This window comes from Melanerpes formicivorus, unplaced genomic scaffold, assembly GCF_026170545.1.
Source record: "Melanerpes formicivorus ecotype bairdi unplaced genomic scaffold, bMelFor1.0.p_v2 SCAF_1, whole genome shotgun sequence".
NCBI classification, from domain to species: Eukaryota; Metazoa; Chordata; class Aves; order Piciformes; family Picidae; genus Melanerpes; species Melanerpes formicivorus.
Genome location: NW_027142353.1, coordinates 48,308,111 through 48,319,475, shown reverse-complemented (window position 1 = coordinate 48,319,475; position 11,365 = coordinate 48,308,111). Strand labels below are relative to the sequence as shown.

Here is an 11,365-nt window from a genome sequence, read left to right as displayed (position 1 = left end):
GTTCCAGTGCACGTTCGTGAAATAGATTCCACAACTGGCTTAGTGTTATGATTAGAACGTAATTGAACTATCTAGAAACCCTTTCTATATTTATATAAGGAAGGGTGCAGTTCTGCCGCTTGGCCACTAGATGGAGACTCGGCGGGACGCGGGCGGCTTCTGGCTCTACACAGCAATATTATAATCTGTCTATGCGTCAGCGCTTACTCTGCTAGACGCGGATCCTTTGAACCGAGTGCTAGTGGGTGGAAAGCACGTGGACGATATTCAATTCCCTTCAGACAACAGGGGTCGGCCCGTGGGGTCGGCCCTCAGGAGTCGGCTCGCACGGCAGGGCGGGACGACGGCGGCCGGTAGGTGGGCTCGAACGAGGGAAGCAGGCGAGGCTACGGGGGTCGGCCCAACCACGGCGAGTCTCAGGGCTGATGCAAACAGCCTCGGGGAGAGAATGCGGCTGCGTTAGGCGGCGGATTCTCTTTACCGAGCTTAAAGGAGTAACAGGACTCTCAGAGTGGTCCCGGTTCGATGCTAGGCATACGTGGACTCGGTTATCAATCGAGTCCCTTCTCCCCGGTAACTGGGCAGATCTTACCCTCGGGGGTCAGTCCAGTCCTCCGGTGGCACGATGGGCTCTCCCGGTCGGCACGGCTGGCTGCAGCAACGTTGAGCTCCTCAGGCTCAGCAAAGGTCCTCCCTCTGTGCTTCTTCACTACGCAGACGCTTCCAGCATGCGTGCATGTATAACAGAAGCTAATAACAATAAGCTCAATGGCGAAGGCTGCAGCTCGAGAGTTGCTCTCTCGAGCTAGCACACAGACAAAGTAAATGAGGGGGCAACGTGTTCACCAACTGGGGTGATACTTATAGATCCCTCGAGGCTGGGCTTGGCCAATGGGCACTGTCATAAGCAACTGGCTTCAGCCTATAGAAAGCGTGAAGCGAGGCTTATGCCCATACTTGGTGTCAGCACGAGCGCTGCATGCGCTGGGTGCGTGCAAGCCTGGCTAATGCCTTGGCTTTTGTCTTCCTCCTGGAGGAGGGGGAACTTGCCCACATGCTGGGACAAGATTCAGTATCGGGGCATAATGTGCCTTCACCACAGCCTTCCTCTGGAGGGGTCTCCTCTGTGTTCTCCTTCCAGCTCTTTGCTTCCTTGGCCAAGCTCTGAGGCTGTCACCACCCAAACCTTCTTGGGTGTCCTGGTGCTCTTCCCAAGCTGTTGGAGGGTGGCAGGAGAAGGTCCAGCAGGAGGTGTCTGGGGTCTCCCAAACCCTTTCCTTCTGTCCCTGCAGATGGTGACCCTCTTCCAGGTGTGGGTGGTGCCCCTCTACTTCACCATCAAGCTCAACTGGTGGAGGTTCCTGGTCATCTGGGTCCTCTTCTCAGCTGTCACAGCTTTTGTCACCTTCAGGGCAACCAGGAAACCTCTGGTACAGACAACCCCCAGGTGGGTACAGGGCTCCTGAGCCTCTGGAGGAGGGCAGCTCCTCACCCTCAAGGTTAACCCGGCTGGAGGACCTCTCTCCCCCACCTCCTCTGCCTTGAACTGTGGGGGTGTTGGACCACCTGCTGGTGGCCAGCCTGAGACCTGAGGGACCTGGAGAGCTACCCTTGGGGGGCTGGTGGCATCACCAAGGGCATTCCTGGCATGCAATCCAGGTGCTTGGGGCATCTGGAGATGCCAAGGTTTGGGGCTGGGAAGTGAAGGCCATGAGCAGCCCCTGGCAGCTGCAGGCCTGGGGCTTGAATGAGGAGCTTGAAGCTCTGATGGCCCTGGGAAGTGACCTGGCATGAGGGCACTGAGGCCAAGGGCTGAGACCTGCCCCTGGGGCACAGCAAGCCCAGGAAGGCTCCAGGCTGGGGGCAGAGGGGCTGGGAAGTGCCTGGGGGGAAAGGCCCTGGGGGGGTTGGTGTCAGCAGCTGGAGAGGAGGCAGGGGGTGCCCAGATGGGCAAGGAGGGCAGCAGCAGCCTGGGCTGGAGCAGCAATGGTGTGGGCAGCAGGAGCAGGGCAGGGATTGTGCCCCTGGGCTGGGCACTGGGGAGCCCACAGCTGCAAGCCTGGGGGCAGGGTTGGGACCTCCCTGCCAGGAGGACCTTGAGGGCTGGAGCAGGACCAGAGAAGGGCAAGGAAGCTGGGGAGGGGTCTGGGGAAGGAGGAGAAGGCTGTGGAGAAGTTGTGAGGAGCAGCTGAGGGCCCTGGGGGGGTTGAGGCTGCAGCAGAGGAGGCTGAGGGGAGACCTTGTGGCTCTCTGCAGCTCCCTGAGAGCAGCTTGCAGCCAGCTGGGGCTCAAGGGCTGCTCCTGAGGGCTGAGCCAAGAGGAGATGGCCTCAGGTTGTGGCAGGGCAGGTTGAGCTTGGCCCTGAGGAGCAATTTGTGCCCCTTGAGGGGTGCCCAGGCCTGTGGCAGCTGCCCAGGGCAGTGGTGGAGTCCCCATGGCTGGAGGGGTTGGGAAGCTGTGGTGCTGAGGGCCCTGTGGTGGTGGTGCTGGGGCAGTGCTGGGGCCATGCTTGGCCTCCATCACCTTCAAGGTGTTCTCCAACCCAGACCATTCCATGACTGTATGAAGCCTGTGACCTTCAGCTTGTCCTCCCCTCACCTCCATCCTCTACCTCAGTTGTCCCTCCTGGCTCCTTCCAGGACCTTCTGGAGCTGGTCTCCTTCAGGAGAAGCAGAAGCAGTTCTAATCTAGGGGGTGGGTGGTGAAATGGATTGTCTTCATGCTGGCTCCTGACCTCCTTGGGTTCCTTCTCCTCCTCAGGTTGGTCTACAAATGGTTCCTCCTGATCTACAAGATCAGCTATGCCACAGGCATCGTGGGCTACATGGCTGTGATGTTCACCCTCTTTGGCCTCAACTTGTTGTTCAGGTGAGGACATCTCAGGTGGCTTCCAGCTCCTGGGAGGGGCTGGGAGGCGAAGGACCTCAAGCAGGAGAAGATAGTGGCCATGGCTTCATGGCAATAGCCCTTGGCTTGGACAGCTGCTGGAGGAGGTCATTCTGGGCATGGCCTCTCCTCCCTGGGAGGGCCAGGGGAGAGGTATTAGGTCCTCAAGGGATGGTCTTCTGGCTGGACCTGTTGCTCCTCCAGGCTTGATCTTCTCCTGGGTGGACCTGCTGCTCCTCAAGGCCTGATCTTCAACTGGCTGGAGCTGCTGCTCCTCAAGGCTTGATCTTCAACTGGCTGGAGCTGCTGTTCCTCAAGGCCTGCTCTTCTCCTGGCTGGAGCTGCTGCTCCTCAAGGCCTGCTCTTCTCCTGGCTGGAGCTGCTGCTCCTCAAGGCTTGATCTTCAACTGGCTGGAGCTGCTGTTCCTCAAGGCCTGCTCTTCTCCTGGCTGGAGCTGCTGCTCCTCAAGGCTTGATCTTCTCCTGGCTGGACCTGCTGCTCCTCAAGGCCTGCTCTTCTCCTGGCCAGAGCTGCTGCTCCTCAAGGGTTAATCATCTCCTGGCTGGAGCTGCTGCTCCTCAAGGCTTGACCATCTCCTGGCTGGAGATGTTAGGGCCTCAAGGCTTGACCATCTCCTGGCTGGAGATGTTGGGGCCTCAAGGCTTGGGGCTTTAAGGGTTGACATTCTCCTGGCTGGAGATGTTAGGGCCTCAAGGGTTGACCTTCTCCTGGCTGGAGATGTTGGGGCCTCAAGGCTTGGGGCTTTAAGGGTTGACCTTCTCCTGGCTGGAGATGTTAGGGCCTCAAGGGAATTCTCCTTAATCCCTTGGGATTCAGCTTTGGTCAGGCCACAGCCACTGCAGAGGAGGGCAGGGAAGCTGGGGAAGGGCCTGGAGAACAAATCTGATGGGGATCGACTGAGGGAGCTGTGGATGGTTAGTTTGGAGAAGAGGAGGCAGAGGGGGAACCTCACTGCTCTTCACAGCTCCCTGAAAGGACACTGTGGAGAGGCTGGGGGTGGTCTCTTCTCACAGGTAATGAAGTGATAGTAGGAAGAGGGAATGAATAGAATAGACTAGAATGGATTAGACTAGGCTAGACTAGACTAGAATTAACCAGGTTGGGAAATGACCTTTGAGATCATGAAGTCACCGTGTCCAGAGAAGGGCAAGAAAGCTGGTGAGGGGTTTGGAGCACCAGCCTTATGTGGAGAGCCTGAGGGAGCTGGGGTTGATTAGCCTGGAGAAGAGGAGGCTCAGAGGAAACCCTTATTGCTGTCTAGAACTGCCTGAAGGGAGGTTGTAAGCAAGTGGGCATTGGTGTCTTGTCCCAGGTAACCAGCACCAGGATAGCAGCACAGGAAGCAATCCCTGTCCTTCAGCATGGCCTTCCCCCTACAAGGGGGAGCTCAGCACCACCAAAGCTGATGGCAGCCAGTCCTTCCCCTTCCAGTTCCCAAAGCTCAGTCCCCGGTTCAGTTTTGAGCAAGCCTTTGAGGATGCCAAGAAGAAGCTGGGTAAGAGCAGGGGCCGGGGGAGTGGATGTGGCAGTGGGCTCAGCATCACAAGCCAGGCTAGGCAGGCCTCCATCCATCTCACTTCCTCATCCTCCAAAGTTGTTTTTTTCCCAGCTTCCAGCAAAATCTGCCTGGACCCAGAGTTCCTCAAGGCCATCCCCACCATGAAGATGAGGAGCGGGATGCAGGTACTTGGTGCTGGTGCTTGGGTTCAAGCATCCTACAGGACCTGTAAGTCCCTTCCTGGAGGTGGTCAAGGCCAGGTTGGGTGAGGCCTTGAGCCACCTTAGAACCTCAATAGAGGAGAGTTGTGGAGGTGGTGGAGCTGGTGCAGAGGAGGGCAGGGAAGCTGGGGAAGGGCCTGGTGAACTAATGTGGTGGAGATGGACTGAGGGAGCTGTGGATGGTTAGTTTGGAGAAGAGGAGGCAGAGGGGGAACCTCACTGCTCTTCACAGCTCCCTGAAAGGACATTGTGGAGAGGCTGGGGGTGGTCTCTTCTCACAGGTGATGAAGTTATAGTATGAAGAGAAAATGAATAGAATAGAATAGAATGGTTTAGACTAGACTAGACTAGAACTAACCAGGTGGGAAAAGACCTTTCAGATCATGAAATCAACGTGTCCAGGGAAGGGCAAGAAAGCTGGTGAGGTGTTTGGAGCACCAGCTCTATGAGGAGAATCTGAGGGAGCTTGGGTTGATTAGCCTGGAGAAGAGGAGGCTCAGAGGAAACCCTTATTGCTGTCTAGAACTCTCCGAAGGGGGTTGTAAGCAAGTGGGCATTGGTGTCTTCTCCCAGGTAACCAGGACCAGGATAGCAGCACAAGAAGCAATCCCTGACCTTCAGCATGGCCTTCCCCCTACAAGGGGGAGCTCAGCACCACCAAATCTGATGGCAGCCAGTCCTTCCCCTTCCAGTTCTCCAATGCGATGCCAGGCTCTGCTTTGAGCAAGCCTTTGAGGATGCCAAGAAGAAGCTGGGTAAGAGCAGGGGCCGGGGGAGTGGATGTGGCAGTGGGCTCAGCATCACAAGCCAGGCTAGGCAGGCCTCCATCCATCTCATTTCCTCATCCTCCAAAGTTGTTTTTTTCCCAGCTTCCAGCAAAAACTGCCTGGACCCAGAGTTCCTCAAGGCCATCCCCACCATGAAGATGAGGAGCGGGATGCAGGCACTTGGTGCTGGTGTTGGGTTCAAGCATCCTACAGGACCTGGAAATCCCTCCCAGTAGGTGGTCAAGGCCAGGTTGGGTGAGGCCTTGAGCCACCTTGACACCTCAATAGAGGAGAAATGTGGAGGTGCAGGAGCCAGTGCAGAGGAGGGTAAGGAGGCTGGGGAAGGGCCTGGAGAATAAATCTGATGAAGAGCAACTGAAGGAGCTGGGGGTGGTTAGTTTGGAGAAGAGGAGGCTGAGGGGAGACCTCTTTGCTCTCTGAGGGTCTTTTCCAAGCCAGATGGTTCTGTGATTCTGTCCCCCATTCCTTCCTCCTTCCTCCTCCTGCACAGATGAAGAGCTCCCCAGCTGCACGGAGGCCTCTGTGGAGACCACGAGCTCAGAGGAAGAGCCAGAAGCTGGCTTCATGCCCATCACTGGCCGCTCTGGGCAGAGCCGGCGCGGCGAGAGCCCTGCGGAGGGGCGAGCCCTGCGCCGCTCGAGCCGCGGCTCCTTCACCTGGGGCAGCCTGGAGGACCTCCTCAGCCTGGACCCTGAAGGCCATGAGAGCTCCATGTGGTTGGGCTGTGAGGATGGCTGGTGTGTATCCTGTGAGGACAGGCTGAGAGAGTTGGGGCTGTTGGGGCTGAGTCTGGGGAAGAGAAGGCTCCGAGGAGACCTTCTTGTGGCCTTCCGGTATCTGAAGGGGGCTCCAAGAAACCTGGGGAGGGACTTTTTAGGGTGTCAGGGAGTGATAGGACTGGGAGGCTGGATCCAAGCTAGAGGAGGGGAGATTTAGATTAGACATTGGGAAGAAGTTCTTCCCCATGAGGGTGGTGAGAGAGTGGAACACGTTGCCCAGGGAGGTGGTGGAAGCCTCATGCCTGGAGGTTTTTAAGGCCAGGCTGGATGTGGCTGTGAGCAGCCTGCTCTGGTGTGAGGTGTCCCTGCCCAAGGCAGGGGGGATGGAACTGGCTGATCCTTGAGGTCCCTTCCAACCCTGACAATTCTATGATTCTGTGAATGGGAGAGAGGCTGTGGGGAGACCTAAGAGTGACCTTACAGTATCTGAAGGCGGCTACAAGAAGGGTGGAGCGAGACTGCAAAGGCCTGCAGTGACAGGAGAAGAGGCAATGGCTTCAAACTGGAGCAGAGCAGATTTAGATTGGATGTTAGGAACAAGTTCTGCGCCATGAGGGTGGTGGAACACTGGAACAGGTTGCCCTGGGAGATGGTTGAGGTCCCATCCCTGGAGATATTCAAGGTGAGGCTGGACAGGGCCCTGGGCGACCTGAGCTACTTGAGGATGTCCCTGCTAACTGCAGAGGGGGTTGAACTGCCATGACCTTTGGAGGTCCCTTCCATCCCAGACCATGGATGGGGTATGGGCCCCTCCCCACCCCCATCCCAGGTGAGCCTCCAGCTTTGCTCTTCTCCTGCAGCATCCACGTGTAGCAGTCCTCGGACAACATCCGTAACGGGGAGAGCAGCGTGAAGATGCAACACGCTGCTGCTGTCATGTGCATCTTGTAAGTGATGAGCAAGAAGCTCTTTTGGCTCTAGGATGTGCCTAGCAGGGTGCTTCGGGGTGGGGGGTGGGGGGGCAAGCAGGACTTTCACCCTGTTGATAGGGCAAGGGGCAAGGGATGTAAACTACAGCACAGGAGGCTGCACCTCAGGCCGAGGAGGAACTTCTTGATTGTGAGGGTGACAGAGCCCTGGAGCAGGCTGCCCAGAGAGGTTGTGGAGTCTCCTTCTCTGGAGACTTCCAAGCCCCATCTGGAGGTGTTCCTGTGCAACCTGTGCTGGATTCTATGGTGCTGCTCTGGCAGGGGGGCTGGACTCGCTGATCTCCAGAGGCCCCTCCCAACCCCTAGCATCCTGTGGTCCTGTGATCCTGGGACTCTTCATCTGGTTGCCAACGAGTTCTTCTCCCTGCAGGTACCTGGATAACCAAGTTATTGTCTCCTTGGCCAATGGGGAGCCTGTTGTGTACCAATGGGAGGCAGGTGAGGCTGGTCTGGAGACATCCAAAGGTACTGGTGGGGTTAAAGGCAGCCCCAAAGGGATAGTTGTTGGGTGGGTGGCATGGGCAGCCCCTTGTTGAGGGATGCCTGAGGTGCTGGTGGCTTCCCTGCTTGCATAGTATCATAGAATCATACAATCCTATTGGGTTGGAAGAGACCTTAAAGGTCATCTAGATGCAAGCCCCTGCCATGGGCAGGGACACCTCCCACCAGCCCAGGTTGCTCGAGGCCTCATCCAACCTGGCCTTGAACACCTCCAGGGCTGGGGCAGGGAAGGGGCAGCAGGTTGAGGGAGGTGATGCTCCCCCTCTAGTCCAGTCTGGTGAGACCACACCTGGAGCACTGTGTCCAGTTCCAGAGCCTCTATTCCAGGAAGGATCTGGAGGTGCTGGAGGGTGTCCAGAGAAGATCCACGAGGAGGAGCAGAGGGCTGGAGCTCCTCTTCTAAGAAGACAGCCTGAGGGAGTTGGGGCTGTGCAGTCTGGAGAAGAGAAGGCTCTGAGGAGGCCTTCTTGTGGCCTTCCAGTATCTGAAGGAAAGCTGGGGAGGGACTTTTGAGGGTGTCAGGAAGTGGTAGGACAGGAGGGGATGAAGCAAAACTAGAAGTGGGTAGATTCAGATTGGATGTTAGGAAGAAGTTCTTCCCCAGGAGGGTGGTGAGAGCCTGGCACAGGTTGCCCAGGGAGGTGGCAGAAGCCTCATGCCTGGAGGTTTCTAAGGCCAGGCTGGAGGTGGCTGTGAGCAGCCTGCTCTAGGGTGAGGTGTCCCTGGCCATGGCAGGGGGGATGGAACTGGCTGATCCTTGAGGTCCCTTCCAACCCTGACAATTCTATGATTCTATGACATCCCTTGAAGGGTTCTGGAGACCCAAAACTGGAGTCAGGTGGAGGTGTGCCTCCTCCTTCTGGTCCCTGCCTACCAGCTTGCATCCCCTGGTGTCTTCAGCTCATGTCCCCTTTTGCTGAGGACCTGGAGGTGGACATCTCCGCCCCCCACAACATGGGATGGTCCTAATGGCTTGGTGAAGATGGAGATTTCTTTGGCAGACTTTTGACTACCAAGCCCACTCCCACCACCCTCACAGGCTGCTTCTGGGACCCCCAAAACTCCAAATGCCTGTCCCTGGGCTCCCCAGGGATCCTCATCACTGAGATGGTGGCAGTGGCCGGGAAGCTGTGGTGCGGCTGCCACAGCCAAGTCATCGTCCTCAGCACACCACCTTGGCACAAGAGGTACAGTGGGCAGCAGTGGGAGGTCTGGAGGGGTGGTGGTGACCATTAGTCTGTAGAAGAGAAGACTGAGAGGGGATTTGATAAATGGTTTTCAATACCTGAGGGCTGGGGGTCAAGAGGGAGGGGACAGGCTCTGCTCAGCTGCACCCTGGGATAGAGAGGGGCAATGGGTGTAAACTGCAGCACAGGAGGTTCCACCTCAACATGAGGCAGAACCTCCTTAACTGTGAGGGTCACACAGCCCTGGCACAGGCTGCCCAGAGAGGCTGTGGAGTCTCCTTCTCTGGAGTCTTCCAAGCCCCATCTGGATGTGTTCCTGTGTGACCTGTGCTGGATTATATGGTGCTGCTCTGGCAGCGGGGCTGGACTCGACGATCTCCAGAGGTCCCTTCCAACCCCTGGCCTCCTGGGAGCCTGTGATCCTGTGTTTGTTGGCATTGTGGTGGGTTGAAAGTTCCCCCCCCACCCCCAACACTAAATTTGCCAGAGCAGCTCAGTTGGAAGCAAATGAAAAAGCTGATCTTTATTTTCCCGTTTTCCACCCAGCAGTGATTTGTTGACGTTTGACTGCTTTCTGTTCAAGATCTGTGGGGAAATTTTAAAGGCACAGCCTGAAACCCCCCCAGCAGCCTCACTGGCATGGCTGTGCCTCTTGTCACCCCCAGCACATGCTCCAGGTGGGCCAGGACAGCGGGCGCGGCGTCACCTGCATGGTGAGCGCGGGCAGCGGCGTCTGGGTGGCACTGCAGAGCAGTGCCCAGGTCCGGCTCTACCACGCCACCAGCTACGAGCAGTTGGCCGAAGCTGACATCACCCCTCCCGTGCACAAAATGCTGGCTGGTGAGTCCCCAGCTGGAGGCACAGCTCCTGTGGGTGCCCACTGCGGTCGTACCCATCAGGGTCTCCTGTGGATGCCCGTCGCGGTTGCCAGCGGGTTTTGGATGTGGTGCTTGGGGGCTGTGGTTTGAGGGGGTGAACTTTGTAGGAGTAGGGTTCTGGGTTGGACGTGGTTGATGCTCAGGGCCTCACTTCTGCTCCACCACTGTCCAGCGGCCGTGGCCATGATGCCATATTGCACCCCAGGCACTCCCAGACGTCTCTGGGCTTGGCTGCTGCCTCGCAAGGTTTTTCCTCTCTGGGTGCCTGCGCTCGGCTGGTGCCGAGTTGCCCGGCAGAGACCTTTGGGGGAAGGAAAGTCCTCTTTTGCTTGCCTGTGTCTCATCAGCCATTTGCTCTAAGAGCTGTCAGGCTTTTGAATGAGCTCCAGGCTTTTGAATGGTTTACTGTAGAGGAGTGGGCCACAGAGTTCCACCTCCAGCCTGCCCCGCTTTGGATGTCTGACCTGGCTGCCAAGTTGCAGAGACATGCAGAGCAGTTGCCTCAGATTGGAGGGAAGTTGAGTGAGGGCATCACTGACTGGCATGCAGTCAGCACGGCCCTGCTTCAACTCCCCCAGAATGCAAGCCTAAATGTGAGCAGGCAGGAAAGTCGGGGGAGCCAACTGCACAAAGCCCTCCTGGAAAAGACAGAGGCTTTGGGGAAGGCAAAAAGAGCACTGAAGAGGACAAAGGAGGCAAAGGAGCTGGAAGCTCAGCAAAAGAAGCAAGAGGAAGAGGAAGCTGATGGCATGAAGAAGGCAGCAGTGCTGCAGCAACAAGTGGCTTTGTGCCTGTGTGAGCAGCAGCTGTTGTTGATGCTCCTGCCTTTTTCACAGGAGCCACAAGAGGCTGGCATGGCACTGGCAGCGGCGTCTGGAGGAGAACCCTACTCTCACAGCCTGCCTGGGGCTTGCTGGGGAGCGAGGGGAAATTCCTTGGAGCATCTTCCAGTGTGATTCCTCAGTCTTCAGGTGGGTTCAGAAGTCTGGTTGGCTTTTGCCTGTGTTAGTGAGAGAGTGGGAGTCTTTGCCGTGTCATTTGTGGCCAGGTGGAGTGGGAGCAAAGAAGCTGCCTGCTTCTCCTGATGAGGCCAAGGCAGTTCCTGTGAGGTAGAAAAGGTGTAGGGTCTAAGGGTCAGCAGATGCCATTTGGGGGTGTGCCTGGGTTGGTTTGTTTGGAGCCTCTGGACTTTCTTTCCTGGGCTTTAGCAAGCCAGTGGACAGTCATGGAAAATGGTCTTTCTTCCTCTCTGTGTGTCCCTTTCACCCTTTGTTTCCTCTGGAGGGCTTTCATGTCTCCACAGCTTGACAGTGTCCTGTCATGGCCGATGGCTGTGCATGGACATCTCCTGGGCTGGGTCTGCTGCCGTAGAACTAACTCTGGATTTTGCTTTGTCTCTCCCAGCCACTCGTGACAACACAACCAGATGTGCGTGGGCTTCTGCCTGGACATCTCCTGCTCTTTCACCACTGGGAACTGATGTCTATTTTTTATTTGTTGGCACTGATGTCATTTTGATTTGAGCTGACCACAGGTTGTCAGCCACAATAAACTATTTTACCCTGAGAGGAGGTGGCTGTGTGTTTCCATCGACATGCCAGGAGCCTAAACCAGTCCTGCTGCTGGAGACACCTGGGTATCCCCGGCAGGAAATCCAGCTCCTCTTCCCCTGCTCT

General features: G+C 57.0%; 2 protein-coding genes across 9 annotated transcripts; both read left to right on the top strand.

Moving 5' to 3' along the window:
* Positions 1 to 227: 227 nt before the first annotated feature.
* On the top strand, positions 228 to 2,872 carry LOC137445614 (E3 ubiquitin ligase RNF121-like). Its single transcript, XM_068147519.1, has 3 exons — positions 228 to 353; positions 1,293 to 1,447; positions 2,761 to 2,872. Exons 2-3 carry the CDS (start codon positions 1,293 to 1,295, stop codon positions 2,870 to 2,872), a joined length of 267 nt encoding a protein of 88 aa, XP_068003620.1. The 5' UTR covers positions 228 to 353.
* Positions 2,873 to 3,570: 698 nt separating this feature from the next.
* On the top strand, positions 3,571 to 11,255 carry LOC137443062 (rho guanine nucleotide exchange factor 17-like). Of its 8 annotated transcripts, XM_068142441.1 has the most exons (12): positions 3,571 to 4,403; positions 4,518 to 4,591; positions 5,201 to 5,382; positions 5,504 to 5,721; positions 5,906 to 6,152; positions 6,995 to 7,081; positions 7,494 to 7,588; positions 8,664 to 8,811; positions 9,169 to 9,253; positions 9,361 to 9,651; positions 10,526 to 10,660; positions 11,094 to 11,255. In XM_068142441.1, the coding sequence occupies exons 6-10, from the start codon at positions 7,050 to 7,052 to the stop codon at positions 9,361 to 9,363; spliced, it is 363 nt and encodes a 120-aa protein (XP_067998542.1). In that variant the 5' UTR covers positions 3,571 to 4,403; positions 4,518 to 4,591; positions 5,201 to 5,382; positions 5,504 to 5,721; positions 5,906 to 6,152; positions 6,995 to 7,049; the 3' UTR covers positions 9,364 to 9,651; positions 10,526 to 10,660; positions 11,094 to 11,255. The 8 variants fall into 8 exon arrangements, 7 of the variants coding, with proteins under 7 accessions (XP_067998542.1, XP_067998505.1, XP_067998551.1 ...); XR_010987820.1 differs by having other exon boundaries at positions 5,497 to 5,721; positions 9,169 to 9,651; XM_068142404.1 differs by lacking the exon at positions 9,169 to 9,253 and having other exon boundaries at positions 7,494 to 7,561.
* Positions 11,256 to 11,365: the final 110 nt, after the last annotated feature.